Source organism: Sturnus vulgaris, chromosome 17 (genome assembly GCF_052056855.1).
Source record: "Sturnus vulgaris isolate bStuVul1 chromosome 17, bStuVul1.hap1, whole genome shotgun sequence".
In the NCBI taxonomy this organism is placed as follows: Eukaryota; Metazoa; Chordata; class Aves; order Passeriformes; family Sturnidae; genus Sturnus; species Sturnus vulgaris.
The window spans coordinates 8,838,775-8,856,768 of NC_142259.1; the positions used below are offsets into that span (position 1 = coordinate 8,838,775).

Genomic DNA, 17,994 nt, shown 5'->3' on the forward strand with positions numbered 1-17,994 from the left:
AATCATAAAGCCCAAGTCCAGATGTCCAGGTCACTGTATTCAGCTGCCTACACACCAGTGCCTGCAAAGCTCTGGATGATGCCAGTAGGGCTGGGAGAGCAGCAGCAGCTCCAGAAGCCCCAATGCTCTCTTAGTCTCCCGGCGGGTTTGTAATTGTGACACACCTTGCTAATTCTGGAAGTGACCCCCAGCTGTGTCTACTTTGTCCTGTTTGGGCAGGTACCCCAGGCTCTGGTACACACCAAAGGCTCCTGGGCTCTGCCCTTGTATGGGATGCATAACACCCAATAGGCAGAAATTAATTTGTGCTCTCCAAAAATAATTGAATACCTTTAAAGAGCTATTGCTGCTTCTTTCCGTGAAGGTTGCAAGGCAGGCACGACACCTGCTAGGCATTTTAAAGCCAGTGTCCATCACTGTGGCTATTTATTACACATCCGCCATATCTAAAGCAGTCAAAAAAAAAAAAAAATCTTAATCTCTGCTGAAAAATGTTCTCAAGGAGCCGCAGGGGTTGGAGCTGTCCCGGATTGCCGAGCTGGCAGGCAGCAGGCAGGCAGGATCCTCCGCTGCTGACTCCTCTATTGAAGCGATGCCTGCACGTTTCCGTGGGAGCCCCGCCACGAGCGGGGCCGGGCTGCGAGCCCATCCCCAGCCCCAGCCCCAGCCCCGTCCCCATCCCCGTCCCCATCCCCAGCCCGTGCTGTGACCCCGCGCCCACCGCCCCGCGCTGCCCGCCCCGGAGCGAGCCGAGCTGCCCGGAGTGATGGGCTGGCAGGAGCCCATGTGATGCTGGGCTAGCGCCGCTCGCTCCCCGTGCCTCTCCCGCTCGCTCGCTCGCTGTCATGGCGACTCCCAATAATGTTACTCCCACCAACTGCAGCTGGTGGCCCATCTCGGCGCTGGAGAACAACGCGGGGAAATCCACGGAGGGGGAGGAAAATCACGACCCGACAGACCCCGCTCTCAAATCCCAGGACAGATTGGTTTTGTACCACTGGACCCAGTCTTTCAGCTCACAAAAGGTAAAGAAAATCGCTCGGCCGGGCTCCCGGGCGAGAATCACGTCCAGGTCCCAGGGCATCCCTTTGCCTCGGGAGGATGGATGCACTCGGGGGAGAGCGAGGGGCTCAGCCCCGTGGCTGGCCGGGGCAGCAACGCGCGGCCAGGCAGATCTTTGTACCTTTTAACAGCATCTGCCTGGGGAGGGGATGGGGATGGCGGCGGGGGGCTCAGCCAAATCTTGTCTTTGCTTTGGGATCACGGCTCGCACCGGGAGCCGCCTCGGCTTTTGTGCTCGCTGCCAGCCCCACACTGGCGTGGCCGGGAGCGCAGACAAAGGCAGAGCCGGGCCCCGGGACCACCCTGGGGCTGCCAGAGGAGAGGCAGCCCCGAGCCAGGCTGGTGCCCAGGACAGGATCCCGGACCCCGGCACGCAGCGATGATTCACCCCTCACACTGCAGCAGTGCCCTGGAAATCTATTCCCGGGGTGCCCCAGCTAGAAATCCCGTTTTCCAGACGATAGTAAATGCTCATTTCTCAGCACCGCAGCTGTGTAGCAAACCCAACCTTCTCCCCCGGCCCCAAACCCCCATCATCCCTAAGCCATTAATACCGTATGGAGAATGGGCTATTGGCAGGGGTGGGTGGTGGAACACCAAGTTCCCCGGTGCCAGGGCTCGCCGAGCTCCAGAGCCCAGCGGGAAGGCCGGGGCAGAGGTGCCCGTTCCTGCGTGCAGACACAAAGGAGGGAGGATGCCCAATGCAGCAGGGTGGCTGCACATGGCCCCGCCACCGCCGGCAGCACGGGACTGCCGGGCTCGGGATCCGCACTGCCGGGGGATGCTCGTGCCCGGCTCCCCGCGGAATTCCTCAGGAATGATTTGTCACCCCTGCCTGGGATCCCCCTTTGGGGTGCTGGCAGGGCCCTCCTTGCCCTCAAACGCTGGGGGAGCCTGGGCTGCCTCATGCCCAGCAGCTGCCTCCTTCCTGCCAGGCCTTCAGCTCCTGAACAGGGAAGCACAGGGAGCTTGGGGCTGGATACCCCAGGTGGTACTGGCTGAGGTTTATTTATCAGCCAAGAGGAAAAGGCCAGGAGTGGGTTGCAGTTGAGGAACCCAGCCTTTCTCTTGTTTGACTTTAAAAGAAAAAATTAACTTGCCAGTCCTGTGAATAATTAATGACTAATTCCCTGGGAACTCTGAAGTACTAGCAGAAATGCTTATATACGTTAAATTATATTTTTAGCTGCTGCTAGTTGTATGAAAACAAGTACTTTTCCCTTATTCAGTGGTTCTGTAAATCATGGCTTTCTCACATCCCCCGTGGGCTTTTTTTTTTTTTTTTTTTTGTGTTTGACATACTTAGTTCATAATAGTCAGGTTTTATAACCCAGAAGCCTAAAATTCCATCTCTGAGTGCATATTCAACACCATCTCACGGCACAGAGCAGAGCAGCAGGATCAGCCCTGAGAGCTGGTGATTGGGGTGGGAATGGGGATGGTGTCCCACATCCAGCCTCACTCCTGCCTCCTCCTGCCCCCCTGCAAGGCTGGACTCACCTTTCCCACCCCTGAGATGTGTGGGTGCCACCCCTGCCATGCTGTTGGCAGGCCCAGGGCTGGAGGAGGGCAGTGGCAGGGGAAGGGGGAGGCAGCAGGTTTGACACAAGAGGTGTGGAGGTGCTGGGTGATGCTCTCAAGATAATGTCAGCATGGAGGAGGAGGAGGAGGAATGCAGGGTCACAGGAGCTGCCTGGAACTTCCCATGGAACAGAGCCTTTACCTGCTCAAAATGTGCTGGTAAAGCCAGAGTCCACTCCTGAGAGCAGGACATACCTGAGTCAGCATCCAGGTCTCCTTCAGCCAGACTCACTGGGTACATGTGCAAGGCATAACACTGCTGCAGCCTCTGCTTCGTCCTCTTCCTCCTCCTTTCCTTCCTCAGGTACGTGCTGGGATGCACAGCAGCATCACTTATTCTCCCCCAGCTGGGGAGCTCCTGCCTCCCTTCACGCACTGCTGAGGGATTGGCCCTCAGCCCTCCAGCTCCTCTACCTGTCACACCGGCCACCAGGACCAGGGAGGACGGGCTGTGATTCTGAGAAGACAGGATGGGTTTGGGTATCCCCTCTTTGCCAGGAAAACAAATTCTTTCGTGGCTGCCTGGATTTTGCAGCTGTCCCGTGGCAACAGCTGCTTGGCTTCTGGCAGGGCAAGCAGGTGATCCTGGCATGGCACTGTGTTTGAGTTTGAGGGAAGGGTCTGGGGGTGTGATGGGGTAGGGGGGAGTGCAGACCAGCTCGGTGTGTGCGGCTGAGCCCTTTCTCCCTGGCTGCTTGCCCCAGGTGCGGTTGGTGATCGCAGAGAAGGGGCTGCCCTGCGAGGAGCGGGACGTCAGCATGCCCCTGATGGAGCACAAGGAGCCCTGGTTCATGCGGCTCAACCTGGGCGAGGAGGTGCCTGTCATCATCCACAGGGACAACATCATCAGCGACTACAACCAGATCATCGACTACATGGAGAAGAACTTCACGGGAGGTAATGCAAGGCTGGGCTGTGCCTCAGACGAAATTCGTGTCCAGTCCAGATTCTGTTTGCTAAATGAATCCACTTTTTCCTCTAAAGTTTCATCTTAACCCCAGAAGATCAGCAAGCCACCTCTCTCCAGACTTCTATGCTTTCCCATAAAATTGAAGAATTTCCAGCAGAAATCCCCTGCTGAATGGCTTTGAGGGGTGTGGTACCTGAGTCCCCTTTTTTCTGTCCTGGAAGTCACACTTCCAAACCAGACAATTTCTCGCAGTCCTCATGGTGCATGGTGGCATTTCACCAGAGTCCCCACTGGGGCACAGCCCATGGGAACACTTCTGGCTTCGGGCACATTTGTGCTTTGGTAATTGTATAAAGGGGCATAAGGGCCTCTGCAGAGAAGGTGGGTTTAAGGCGTGTGCTGCCCCTCTCCCTGCTTCCTCAAGGACTCCTGGGCCATGGGCAGGGGACCCTGCTGTCCCTGCTGCTGCTGTGCCTCAGAGAAAACAGTCTCCTTAAAGCCAAAAACAGTGAGCAGTGCTGAGGACCATGGGAGGATGATGTGACACAAACCCAGAGGAAGGGACAGCCAGGAGACGGAAGCTCATATTCCCCCTGGAGCAGGGCTGCAGGCAATGGCCTGCTGAGCCCAGCACCCCGGGATGCTGAGACAGAGCTCAAAGTCAGCTTTGCTCAGCAGCTGCGATGAGCAGCCTCTCCCTGGCACCTCACATCCCTTCACCCTCATTCCCCCATTCCTGGGGGCTGCTGGGCTGGGACACCCACTGGGCAGGCTTCAAAGCTGAGCAGGGATCTTGGGCTTTGCCATCACGATGTTCACCCCAGCATCCATTCCCTTGCCACAGAGATATCAAAAACATCTCAAAATAGCTCCCAAAGCAAGGGCGCCTTGCCAGCTCAGCTGCTGTCCTCTCCCGGCCCCGCCACTGTGCTGCTGCTCCGTGCAGGCACACAGCTCCCGCACCACTGGGGCAGCACGGAGAATCCCACACCAGCAGCAGGTCCTGGGGAATAGCAGCTGCTTTCCTGCCTGGCAGCAGCCCCAGCACCAAGGGACATCAGGGAGTGTCAGTCTCTGCACCACTTCACCTGGTCTCTGCGAAGGGCAGGTGGTCTGACATATGTGACAACAGGCTGTCCCCAGCAGGAGGGGGACACAGAGCTGTCCGAGCACTGGGAAACTCCTGCCGTTGAGATTTTCCAGCCAGGTGCAGTTTCTTACCTCTTTGCTGAGAAATGGAGAGGGGAAGTTCCAGGAAAGAGGGCCCAGAGCATCACTCCCTGCTCCATGCTCTGCTCCATCCTATCACCCAGCCATGCAGCTGCCAAAAGCATTACCAGGATGTGGCAGCCCTGGTCTGAGGGGGAATCAGCCTCCCTGCAGAAATGTGTAGAGTTTGAAAAGGCCTTTACAAGGTATTTTTACTGAGCTATGTTTTCCCCTAGGCTAAGAGCATGGTCTTTATCAGCTGCTTACACACACTGGGGGCCAGCTATCAGTAAAGGGTGGTGTGTGGAGAAATGTTTTCCTTCCTCCAAAATAGCAGTGAATAATGCCAATAAGCCACATTTGAGGGTGTTTCTCACTAGGACACTGCCCAGCAATGCCCAGAAACCACTGATGAGTTGACCAGGGCAATATTTCTTCCAGACAAGAGTGTCCTCCCATGTCTGCACCCCCTTGCACAGCCATAGAGTTTAACTGCAGCCCTTCTGTGCAGGTTGCTGTGGCATGTAAAGACAAGTCAAGCCATCCCAATGAAAAACTTCCCTGGAACGTGCTGAAGAACGTGGGCTGGTGGCCAGCACTCCACTATTTCATTTGGTTGCTCCATCTTCCTGTGGGATGGGGCAGTCCCTCTGGGTGTGCTGTTCCCAGTCTCAGCCCCAGCCTGTCAGGTGCTGGCCAGGAGCCCTGTGGAAGGAGCACACAAACTATAGGACCGTTGTTGTTTCATTCATCTGGTCACTTTTCTCGGGTGGAAAATCCCCACTTGGAGAGCTGGAGCCCAGGCAGCGACCAGCCCAAGGCAGGGAGGAGCCACCAAAAGCTCCCTTTTCTCAGGGGACAGTGCCACTGATGCCTCTCAGTGAGAACAACCCTGTGGAGTCTTCCAGGAGGGACAGTCCAGGTCAGAGCCATGAAATTTCCAGTATAGGAGGTACCAAAATTTGGCTGTTTCTCATCCAGCCATGGGCATCAGCAGACGTGACAATGGCAAGGCAAGATCCCTGCCAGGTGGGCATTGCCATGCCTGCAGCCCAGCTCCTGCCACCAGCAGCAGGGCTGGGCACAGCACAGCTGTCACTTCAGGCCCTGAAACAAGGGCCTGCACTGGTCACATCTGCCAAAGCCCTTCTGCCAACTGACCTAACTCAGGTGAGGCACTGGCACACAGAGAGCCCAGTGCTGCAGACAGGATGTGGACAACAGTGGTGGATTTACTCACTACCTGTGAGCTGCTTTCTGCAGTCACTATAAACATTTATGATTCCTTAAAAAACTGGGAGAGTTAAAAAACTTGGGGGAGACAAGAGCAACGTTTTGCTGCTTCTGTCACCTGCCATGTATTTTGAGCTGAAAGTGTAATAAAAGGCACAATGCAAACGGCCATCCATGGAAAGTGAATAAAACCCAGCAAGGCAGGAAGGAGCAGAGCCAGTCAGGGCAAGGGATGTTCCTGCAGCTGAGACACTGGCTGAGCATGGAGGGAAGATACACTAGGCTCCTTTGGTCATCTACTCCAATTGCCCATTTTTGTGATTTTCAAGGAAGCCCAAGAGAATGAGGTACCTCACTGACACGGGAGTAAAGAATATGTAACTCAGAAGATCCTAAACTCAAATCCCCATCTTTTAGCTCTTTCCTGCAGACCAGGAAGATTTTTCTCCCATTCTAAGAGGTGTGAGATTAGAGTGTACAAATTCAGAGGCTGTGGGGCTGGGTAATGACATCCAGTGACACTGCCCTGTGACCCTGTGGGTTTGCCCATCTCGGGGCACGGGCTGGCTGCGCTCCTGGTGGGGATGGGCAGCAGGGAAGGAGGGCGCAGAGAGTGACAGATTTGGGTGAATGCTCTGCCTGAGCCAGCCCTGCTATCTCAGCAGGGTTGCACGCTGCTGTCCAGAGCAGCCTACAGAGGCGCTAACGCGTGTTTGTGCCCTCGCAGGTGCTGCTAACACCTTTGCCTTTGCCCTGCAGAGAACGTGCCGCAGCTGATCCCCGAGCCGGGCAGCCTGCTGCACTCGCGGGTGCTGCAGTACCGGGAGCTGCTGGACTCGCTGCCCATGGATGCCTACACGCACGGCTGCATCCTGCACCCCGAGCTCACCACCGACTCCATGATCCCAAAGTACGCCACCACTGAGATCCGCAGTAAGTCACCTTCCCAGCGGGGCTGCCCAGGGCTCCCCGGCTCCTTCGGGCTCCACAGCCCAGCCAGCCACCCTGCTCCTGCTCATCTCCCCTTTCGACCAAAGCAGGCAGGGACAGAGCTGGGAAAGGGCAAAGCACAGCTGATCTGGGAATTGCAGGCATCCTAGAGAGACTTCCTAACTCCCATGGGCCATGCATGCTCCTCCTCAGCTGGGGAACAAGAATTTGCCCCTCTCCCTCCAATAACTCTAAGGGCAAAGGCAGGAGAGTGCAGCCAGATTGAGTTGCAGGCAGTGGATGAATCGGCATAAGTCTGTGTACCTGACCTTCAAGTGCTCATGAAACATTGACGATGCTTAATATAACTCAATGGCAGGGATTGCTCCAGGAGAGAATTCCTCGCCAGAAAAGTGACCTTGTCAGGAGGGTATTGTCAGGTCCCAGGTCTCTCCCTTCCTTTAGGCTCTGGCCCCAAGCTGAGCCCATAGAAAACGCTGTTTCCACTCCCATCCTTTCAGTTGCCTGGCTCCCAGATGGTCCTGCTGAGGTGGGGTGCACTTGTGCCCAGAGAGAAATAGTTCCTGAGGTGTAGCTTGTGGCCTGCCCTGCCTCTGTTGACACCTGTCACAGAGAGCTTTCCCCATGTCTCCAAGTGTCACCTCCACCCCCAGACCTTGGGCTGATGTAGGCTAGAGCCCATCCCTTCCCCAAAGGGTGCTGCTGTGATGGCTTCAGCCCCACCTGCTTCACATCACCTCCCCAGCACTCTGCCAAGGTCCTAAAAGCATGTCCTTGTCCAAACCTCGTCACTGGTGGCATTTTCCCCAAGCCATTAGAGGGGTACAAGCAGGTCCATGTGCTGGTCCATGTCCTCCCCAGCACATCTTCTGCACTCAGGCAGTGGCTCAGCTGCCCTGTTGCAGTGGGTGCTGAGGGAAATCCATGTAGTTGTGTCCCAAGGAGAGGGTGAACCAAGGTTCCAGGTTCTCCCAAGGGGAATGAAATCAGGATGATATCCAGGTTTCCATCTGAGTTGCAGCCCCAGGAGAGTTGGTTGGCAGCCTTAGCAAGTGCAAGCTCATGGCAGAGAACAGGGAATTTCAGCATTTTATGGCAGTGCACAGCCTGCTGCTGGCTCCCACCCCAGCCAGCCCTGGCACCTCCTGCACCAGCACACTGGCAGAGCCAAGGCCCCCCTTGCTGGAGGGAACAAGGAGGGAAAGACAGATGGTCCCTGGCAGGAAGGCATTAGCCCAACTTTGGGTAATTTATGCTACCCCTCTGGATTTCTTTCTTTCACTCTGCTCCTTTCCCTCCTTTAGCTCCCTTGCACAAAGCCCTTCCCATCCTCCCTATGCCCAAGAGAGGCAGAAGGGTGAGCATCTCTTCCCATGCTCCTGATGGGCTCTACACCGTGGAATTACATCCCCAGGCACCAAAACAGGACGGGACAGCTTCAGCCAGGAGGGAGCACTCCCCCCTGTGCCCTCCCTGCCCCACTGCTCTGAATGTACACCCAGGTGTGGGCAGCCAGCTCAGACATCCCAAAGTTCATCCTGCTGGGGATGGAGCTGCAGGAGCCAGGTTATGGGCAAGCTCAGGGCTGTTCTTAAAGCAGTAAGAAACAGAGAACTTCCAGCAGCTCTAGTATGAATCCAGCAGGGGAAATGAAGAGCTGAAAATCCCAGGCTGGGACTTACCACAGGGAAGGGGATTGGGCATACCTTGGAGCCAGCACTGCCCTGTGTGAGTGAATGGGATGGCTGATGGAGCCATATGCCCTCAGATGTGGAAGCACAGCAGCACAAACCATGAATTTGTCCCGTTTTAGCTCTCTGGAGTTTTTTTCTTGGTGCTACAGCAGGATGAGGTGCTTTGCTATCAGACACCCATCACCCAGTCTCTCTGTCTGTCTCCCCCCAGGACATTTAGCTAATGCCACCACGGATCTGATGAAGCTGGACCATGAAGAGGAGCCACAGCTATCTGAGCCTTACCTCTCCAAGCAGAAGAAGCTCATGGTGAGTGGGTCAAAGCCACACACATCCCTGGTGCTGGGGAAACATGACCTTAAAACCTGCCGTGGGCACCTGATGCTTTGTGTCCCTGCATCCATTTATTCCCCATTTTAACCATGCTCTCTACCCAGGCCAAGATCCTGGAGCACGATAATGTGAACTACTTGAAGAAGATCCTTGGAGAACTTGGGATGGTGCTAGACCAGATTGAGGCTGAGCTGGAGAAAAGGAAATTGGAATACCAAGGTAGGCACTGGGCTGTGTTTATGGGGTGCTTTTCCACACGAGGCTGAGGTGCAACACCTCAAAGCCAAAAGCTTTGTACCTGATGAGCAACTCCCATGGAGCAACCACTGGTGGGTCTGGGGCTGCCACTGGGCTCTCCTGGTTTTGTGTTCAATGATGTTGTTGCAGCCATGGTCTTTACTAACCTCTGGCAAACCACCCCTGCACCCCTTGCCACAGGGGATAGCAGGACTCCTGTCCTCATGGGTGCTCTTTAGGAGCCCCAGAGTCATCCCAGGGTGATGTGCCCTCTGCCCCAGCAAGGGACTGAGAGTGACTGATGCTCTGTCTGGTTTAGGAAGGAGCAGGCTGGCCCCAGGCACTTGCACCATGAGGAGCTGAAAGTGCAGAGGTGGAGACACGTGCCACAGCCAAGCCCCCTCACATCACCAGGCTGTGGCACATCTCAGTGGAGCATGGGCAGGGAAACCCAGGAATTTGAGGGGCTTTGGAGGGGAGAGCCTTCACAGAACCTGCGTCACATGCCCGCAGGAGGGAGAGAGGGACACCAGCCATCCCTGACATCAAATACCTGGTGCTGGGAGCCTGCCAAGAGCAGCCCTGGCAGTCAGGGGTGCCTGGGCACAGCTGGGCAGCATTTGTCCTGCCATCACCCCTGGATGACGCCGTCCTCCTCTCTTCCCCACTGCTGGCAGGGCTCAGAACCCCGGTCCTGGGAGGGCTGCCAGCACCACGGTGTCAGATGCAGAGCAGAGGCCAGACCCAGTTAGAAGGGAATGGTCACAGCTGCCCCTGCCCTCGGGGCCAGCCTCAGCCCTGGGGAGCTGTGCGTCACTCTCGGGGCCACACCGGCAGCTCTCCGAGGTGCCAAGGTCGAGCCCTGCAGGGCATCGGGCTGGGCATTTACCAAGAGCCCTGATGTGCTCACAGTGGCATCCTGTCTTGCCCTAATTTCCCCTAACACCCTCATTAACCGGTGTGAGGGCTGGGACAGCAGAATTCAGCCTAATGAGGTGCCCTGGGAGGACATCCCAGGTGCCTGGAGAGAGGGATCCCTGCTGTGCTGCTGCCAGCGCCCAGGTGCTCCAACGCCTTCAGTCCCTGCATGCCACTCCTGCCCTCTGCTCCAGAGCCCCAAACCCCCACACTGTGCCCATGGCCTGGTCAGGATCTCAGCAGTGGGCATGATCACCACTTTGGCAACTTCCCAGGAGCTGCAGTGCAGCTGCTCCACTCCCACGCAGCCCAGGCTGCCGGCGGTGCAGGCGGGAGGAGGCTGCGAGGAGACCCCTGCCACAGGCACCCCATTGTGCTGGGACAGGCTGATCCCAGCTGGGCTGCCCAAAGGCAAGAGCTGCCTTTGTCTGTGCTTTTACCCCACTCGGGGCTGGGCAGCCACATCAGGGGTCAGACCTGGGCAGGGGTAGGGGTGGGTCGCAGCTCTCTCCCGAAGTCTCCATCCTCACATGTGCTTTCTCCTTCACCTGCAGCAGTGCCTGGGCATCTGCCTCACTCCTGCTCCCCTCACCTCTCTGCAGAAGCACTCACAGCATCCCCACCACACCCAAGAAGCTCTGGCTGCAGCACCCCCACAAGTCATTAGTCACTGAAAATATTTATTGACTAATTAGGCACAGGCAATCTGTCCACTCGGGCAGTGCCTCCAGCAGGATTTGGCAGGTTGCCAAGCGGCTACAAATGAGGGTTGCTAATTGCCCATAATTGCCCCGGCCTGGTAATGCAGGCAGCCCTGCAGCAGCAGTGCTGCACTGGGTGCCGTACCAGAGCCTCTCTTCTCTTTCCTGATACAATAGCCACAGGACAATGAAGAGCCCCAGAATGAGGAATCTGGAGCAAAGCTGTCTGAGGGTGGATTTTTGTGTCCCTTCTGATGTTCTTTACCTGCACCTTCTTTCATCTCCCTCAGCTCCATCCCAGCCCAGCTCCTTGGTATTGAAAGGGCACACTGGGGGAGTGCTTAACAATATCCTGGCCTGAAACTGCTTTTTCCAGCCTAACAGCAGCTTGGTTTATTTTTGGATGTCTCTCTAGTGGGGTTATTTCCAGGATCACCCATTATCAGGGGCTGTCAGCCCTTCAGTGTCTTTCTTCATGTCCTGCACTCACACTGAGCTCTGTCTCCCCAAAAGCCTGGTTGTTGGTGCAGATGTGCTGCTGGTTTTGGTGTCCTGGAGCAGGGTCCATAGTACAGGAGAGAGAACAAAGGCAGAACCTCCCCAACAGCACACAAGGGAGAGCAGCCAGGCCATCCAGCAAATGGTTTTGATTCCTGAGGATTTCTCACATCCCTAAAATAGGCCAAGTTGACGTGACACTCCTGAAACGGCTCCTGGTGCAGCCAAGGGCAGACACTGCTGCTCTCCCCGAGCCCTGACACAGCAGAAGGGGTCACTACACAGCATCTTCCTTTAAGGGGGGCAAAGGGCTCTTTTCCAGGGGCCTCCTGGGTACAGGAGGGTGTCATTTCCTGCTGCTCTTGACTTGGGGAGAGGCAGCAGAACCACTTTGCAGCCAGTAATTCGTATATTCACACAGGCTATAAATTATTATCTCATATTCCCAGCTTTTGGCACCCCCTACCCTCCATCACATAAGCTGGTAGATGTGCTCTGAGCTCCTGGCCCATCAAAGAACTGGAGAAAAACACCCAGATCTAATACAAATGCTCCTGCCTATGTGCACCTTTAGAGCAAGATTTTAGGTGCCCACCCAAGGGATTCTTACCTTTGCTCTGTCTCTCTCTCTCTCTCCAGGACAGAAGTGTGAACTTTGGCTCTGTGGATGCGTCTTTACTCTGGCTGATGTCTTGTTAGGAGCCACCCTGCACCGCCTCAAGTTTCTGGGACTCTCTAAGAAATATTGGGAAGATGGCAGCAGACCTAACCTACAGTCCTTCTTTGACAGGATACAGAAACGCTTTGCCTTCAGGAAAGTTTTGGGAGACATACACACCACGCTCCTCTCTGCAGTGGTACCCAACGCCTTCAGGCTGGTCAAGAGGAAACCTCCCTCCTTCCTTGGAGCCTCCTTCCTGATGGGATCTCTGGGGGGAATGGGATATTTTGCTTATTGGTACTTAAAGAAAAAATACATCTAGTGCTGACTGCTTGGTGTTTAGTTTGGTGTCTCTGTGCTGTGTGAAATTATGATGAAGCCTCAGTAACTGTAATGAAATTTGAAGCAAGGTAATGAATAATTATATTGTTTAATGTAACATTCCATAGTCTAGAAGTAGAAACCTATACTGCAAGGAAATAAGACGACAACAACAACAACAACAACAAAGCGTCAACTTGTAAATGCCTTTTTTAGGTTTAAGTATTCAACTCCAAGGAGAGGCTCAAGGGTTCACGGTCTGAGCTGTGCCCCCCGGGAAGTGGCACTGCCTCCAGCACCAGCCAGCTCCAGTGGGACAGACAGGAATCCCAGGAGGCTTCCCAACACCCGAGTTGACTAATGGGACTTGGATACTTGGTCCTGTGCGTTTTTGTTTCCAAATTGTTCACTGGCCACATTTCACACATGCAGGTAGTGGGGACTTTCTTCTTCTAGAAGGTGTTGTGTTGTCGTGCTCAGAGGCTTTCCTGGGAGCAGGGTGCTGTAGCTGGTCACAGTCAAGGTGGATTTCTGTTCTTCAAGTATCCATTTTAAAAATTATTTTCTTTAAAAGGAACATTTTTTATTGAGCTGCTCTTAGAATGTATCCACTTTCTACGTCTGGTTTTGGTGGGCTTTTTTTTAAAGAATTTAATGTCTGTCTTTAACTGCCGCACTTTTTCCTTGAGATAAATAATTTTGACTTTCATCCTGAATTCTGGCACATGAAGGAGATTATTGTTTTAAGCCTTTTGGCTCTGTCTCTTGCGTTTTCTTTCACGGATCTGCAAAGCATCTTTCACCAACTGAGCATATTTGGACTCTGAAAAAGTACAACCATTTTCAGAACTTTTCAGCACTTTCCTGAAGGCGCTTTGGCTTTCTTCCATCGGGGGCTCTTTCCTGTCATTTCCTCGCTGTGTGTTTTCTTAGGGACACTTTGCACAGAATCACGTTGATGACTTTCTTGTGCCTTTTGCATGCTGGAAAGAATAACGGGCCTCACTGCTACTCATGCTTTGGAAACTGAGATCCTCAATAAACCATATGGGAGGAGTAATGGCTTCACCTCTCTAAATGTGTTCCACATCCTTCTGGTCCTAGTGCAAGGCATGCCTGAGGGCAGTGGGATGTGCAGGTGGTTTGTGCATTGGCTCATGTACTGCACTGGTATAAAACTGGCATGGAAATTATATGTATTCCTCTTCCAACCACTAATTTCTGTCAGTGCTCAGCCTGCTGGTTTTCCAGGCACTCCAGTGATCCCCGGGAGCCATGCTGCACCTTGGGGCTTGAGAACGTATGCCAAGTGTAGCTGAAATAATAGGAATTGCATTTGCCTCCGATTCAAAAGTTATCTTTATGTATTTGAAAGCAGCAAGCTTCCCCAGGACTTTTTGATACAACCTGGCAGCCACAGAATTGGGAATATTTAGCAGGAATTACAGGGGATGAGCTCATAGGGAGTGCAAAACGCACACATTTATAGAGTGCTTGTCATAGGCTTCCGGAATACAGCAAGCTGTGTTGCTGCAGAGGCTCTGTGTCACCCCTGTTACCCACCCTGTGGTTGGGGCCACATTTAAAATTGGTGTGTGAGAGCCTAAATCCACCACGTGCACACCTGGCTCCTGCAGCTGAGGCTGCTGAGGGAATCCTTGCAGACACTCATTCTCCCAAAAGCATTCAGTATTTGCTTTGTGGAATCCATGGCTTCAGAAGAAATAGTTATTTTCCTTCTTTCTGAAGAGGGAGGCAGAAGGGTGCCCTGAGCTCCTCCCTTTTGCTGAATCTGAAAGGTGTAAGAAAATGAACTATGAATTATCCTCTCTTTGGTCATTAGCTGGTGATAAATCCCCTAGAAAGTTTTATAAAGATACACCAACATGAAACCCTTACTGGGATTTCACCCTTTTCCCTTTGTGATCCTACACACACATTCCCCAGTGATCTCCAAAAGCTGATGAAATGCACACACCACATGTAGAAAGGAATATTAATGGGCTACAAGGCCAGGAAACCCAGAGGGAAGGAGAACAAATATTTCCTCCATTCCTAGGATTTCAGCCCAAGAATGATGCAGAAGGAAGCTGCTTAGCAAGACTGCTGCTGGTTACTTCGCTCCTTAATTTCATTTATTTCTGTATTTTAAAGCACTGAATAAATTTAAAGTCACAGAAAAAATCAGACCTCTAAATGCTGGAGAAAATAGGTGTATGTTTTGTTTGGAGCACACTGTTGAAATGCAGCTGTTACAAGGAAGCCAGGCAGATCCAGCAGCTGGAACAAGGCATGGACAAGGGCTGTCACCAGTGCTGCACTGTGGGCTGCTGGGAAGCCACTGATGCTGTAGTGGTGGATTTTGTACAGGTTCTCAGCTAGAAACAGTCAATAATAAGCCTTTGTTCTGGACAAAATTTTTAAAAATTAAAAAAAAAAAAAATTTGGTGCCACTCCATATCACTAAGCCTTGTTTTCCTGCCCTGGTAATGAAAAAGTACCAGGACTTTGCTCCAGGGAAAAGCAATCGGCGAGAGTGATAAAAGACAATTACTGTGGCAGGCAGAGGCTGGATTGATGTGTGAGATCCCTCAGAACGAATATCAGAGCCCCAGTCAATCCAGATTTGCCCGTTGCTATAAGAAGCCCTGTGGTGATTGCAGGCTGTCATCATAAAAAGTTGCTCTTGCTCCGACTGATCTCAGCCTAATCAGACTTTTTCTGCTCCAGTTGCACTGCAAAGGGGAGTCCACTGCACGACCTGGCCATGAGCCAGGCACTGCCCAGAGCATGTTCTGTACACACAAACAGGAAAATGATGGCAAAAAAATCTGTTTTCTCACTCCAAGACTTTATGCTTTGCTCTCAGCAGGGTGTAGGGTAACAGCAGCACCCAAGGGGAAAGGCTGGAAGGTAAAGCATCTCAGAGGTGCTATTTTATATTTTAGACAAGAGGGAATGGCTCCTGCTGCATCCTGCACCCAACTATCCTGTGTGCCTGACCCAACCCCAGCCAAAATCCTCCTTTACTCTAGAGGTATTTATTTACCCAAGCAAATTTTTATCCTTCTAAATCCCTCTGTTTTAGAGACAAATGTGCTTTGAGGCACCTCAGCGCTTTAAAATCTGTATTTGTGCTGAGATGTGGAACTTGTAATTATCAGAGGGATGAAAATCAGGGGCTTTATGTCAAGTCCAAGCACTCTAAGCACAGCTTCATGACACAGAGTCTTTCCCTCCTGCCTCCCAAGCCTCTTGTTTAACAGGCTTCCAGTGGTCACATTTGCAGAGCTACGGCTTCTGAAATCTATTTTCTCCTAGAGGATTTTCTCCAAAGACTCGATTATGAAAATTGAAACTGTACATGTCAGCCTTATGCTGGCTGGCAGCATTCTCCTTTGCTTGGCAAGGGATGGAGAAGACCTCTCCATGCAGAATAAAGGATTTCAACACCAATCTGGCCAGAGGACAGGGAACACACCACAGAGCCTCTCACAGCTTGCCAAAGAAATTGAGATAGAGCAGCCTAAGAATATCTAGTGACCATTTGGTGGCCCTGCCAGAAATTATTTGCCAAGTGTTCCTCTGTTTTAGAATGAAAAAAAACATCCTTACCACCCTACTGCAATTTCAGAATCCAGGCTATAGAGGGAAGAGGGATGGTGTAAGAGCTGCTCCTTCCTTCCTTTCTGCCGTGAAAGTAAATGAAGGATTTCCCCACATAACACCTAAGAGAAAACATTGAAGCTTGTGAAAATATTTAACATCTGGTTGTGTTTGGTGGCATTCACCAAACATTAGGATCAAAGCCAAAACCACCCAGACTGGATCCACAATGCAGGCAATGACAGCAACTAAATCCCTCAGGTTGCTGAAAGATACACGGGATTAAAATAATGTGGTATAATATGAATATAGTATTTTGAGATGGCTAGGGATAATATAAAATATGATAATATGAGATTAAAAACTAAAAACCCAAAGAAATGGGAAATAATGTACAAGCTAAGAGCTAACAATTGTAACCCCAAACTTGCAATTACCTGTGGTATAGTTGAGGATAAAAGGGTAATTTCTATTCACAGCAAAGCTGCTCTTGCTACAAGTCTGTAGAAAAGCTCCTTCTGCCATGGTGGGACAGAATAAAGTCCCCAGTTCAGCAGCAGTGCCTACGGAAAAGTTCAAGCCCACAGGAGTGAATGAGAGTGAAAACATCTCTCTATGTCATGAATGGGAACAGATTTTGTACGCCTGAAAGGTTTCCCAAAGCATGGCCTCGGTGGCCAAACTGCAGATGTTTCAGACCCAGCCATTTCTACTGAATCTAAAGCTATAAGCAGTAATAAAACCACACAGGAACTTGGATTCTCTGATAAAGCACATTCATGACAAATACATTTCCTGGTTTTTCCCTGGTGCTGATCCCTAAATGTGCCCAAAGGACATTTCGCTATCGTCGTTCTTCATTCTCCTTTTAACTCACTTTCCTCTGGAGGATTAAACAGAGAGAAAACAGCCTGCAGTGAACAGCTCTCAGTGGAAGCAGGAATAGCAGCTCTGCCATAAATAAGGAGGATGAACAATTGCTCTGTCAGAACACAGGTGTCCATCACTGCAGCAGTACCTGTGTGCGGCTGGCCAGGCTCTACCTGCAGAGAGATTATTTCCATTTCCATGCCACTTTGGTGCTGAAGAGCTTCAATAAGCAAAATGTCAACCTCCACCCACTTCTCAGGAGCTCACAGTATTTTTTCTTCCTTTTTGCTCCCTCTGCACAATGACCTTTTTTTCTTTACCCCTCTCTGCTGTCTTAGCCCTTTGCTGGACTCCCTGGTGTCACTCTCCTGTCACAGACAGCAGGCAATATGTGACCATCTCTCAGAGACATTCCTGTTGTCAGGAGTCCCTGGGTTGTCAGGTTCTGCATCAGTGAACACATCACCTCCAGTTCCCCCTTTCTGCTGAGAAAGGAAGGAGATGGAATCTTGCTAAAAACCTCTTAACAAACAGCACAGATCAATGACTTCTAAAACATTCCTTTAAAAATAACAGCATCCATCCCCCTACTTGCATTGCCTCCCTTCTCAGCTCTTTCCTACCAGCACCTCATCTCTCCTGCGACCTAAATCCTTTTTAGCTCCAGGAGAGTTATCCAAATAAAGCTACTTTGCAATCAGAACAGTGTAACCAGGTTCGAGGGTGCTGTGTAATGCTGCAGGCAGTTCTTGACACAGAACCAAGTATCCTGCATAGTTAAGTGCTCTTTTGCACACGCTCTTTACATCACAAGGCCATGTCACTCCACCACCAACCTCCTGAACAATCTTCTATTTTTGCTTACCAGAAGCAATTTCTTTTCATTCCATGCCCTTGGATCCATGCACTACCCAACAGCAAGGTTTTTTTTGTTTTTTTTCTTGGCCACAAGAAAAAACAAAAAAACAAAAAACCCCCAAAATCTCTGAAAATAACAAAGAAAAATCTCCAGTAAACAAAATAAACCAAAAAAAACACCAGTAAAATTTTTTCTCCTAACTTCCAAACTATGACAATCAAAAGAAAAAATACATATCTTCTTAAAAACCTCAAAGCTCTATCACTCCCATTCTTCTAAAACTGGATCAGGTCAGGCTATGACAAAGCTGAAGCAACAGAGCTGTGGTCTAGAGTGATGCTGTACCAAGT

The 17,994-nt window shown here is 51.9% G+C and overlaps 1 protein-coding gene and 1 long non-coding RNA gene across 2 annotated transcripts; one reads left to right on the plus strand and one right to left on the minus strand.

The window, feature by feature from the left end:
• Positions 1–516: 516 nt before the first annotated feature.
• Positions 517–13,369, plus strand: GDAP1L1 (ganglioside induced differentiation associated protein 1 like 1). The gene is made up of 6 exons (XM_014888936.2): positions 517–1,025; positions 3,348–3,540; positions 6,755–6,928; positions 8,852–8,949; positions 9,078–9,192; positions 11,967–13,369. The coding sequence occupies exons 1-6, from the start codon at positions 846–848 to the stop codon at positions 12,308–12,310; spliced, it is 1,104 nt and encodes a 367-aa protein (XP_014744422.1). The 5' UTR covers positions 517–845; the 3' UTR covers positions 12,311–13,369.
• LOC148221821 (uncharacterized) lies at positions 13,357–16,480 on the minus strand. Its single transcript, XR_015807341.1, has 3 exons — positions 16,353–16,480; positions 15,925–16,037; positions 13,357–14,101 (listed from the first exon to the last, which is right to left on the minus strand). It is a non-coding gene; the product is annotated as an uncharacterized LOC148221821 (long non-coding RNA).
• Between the last annotated feature and the right edge of the window lie 1,514 nt (positions 16,481–17,994).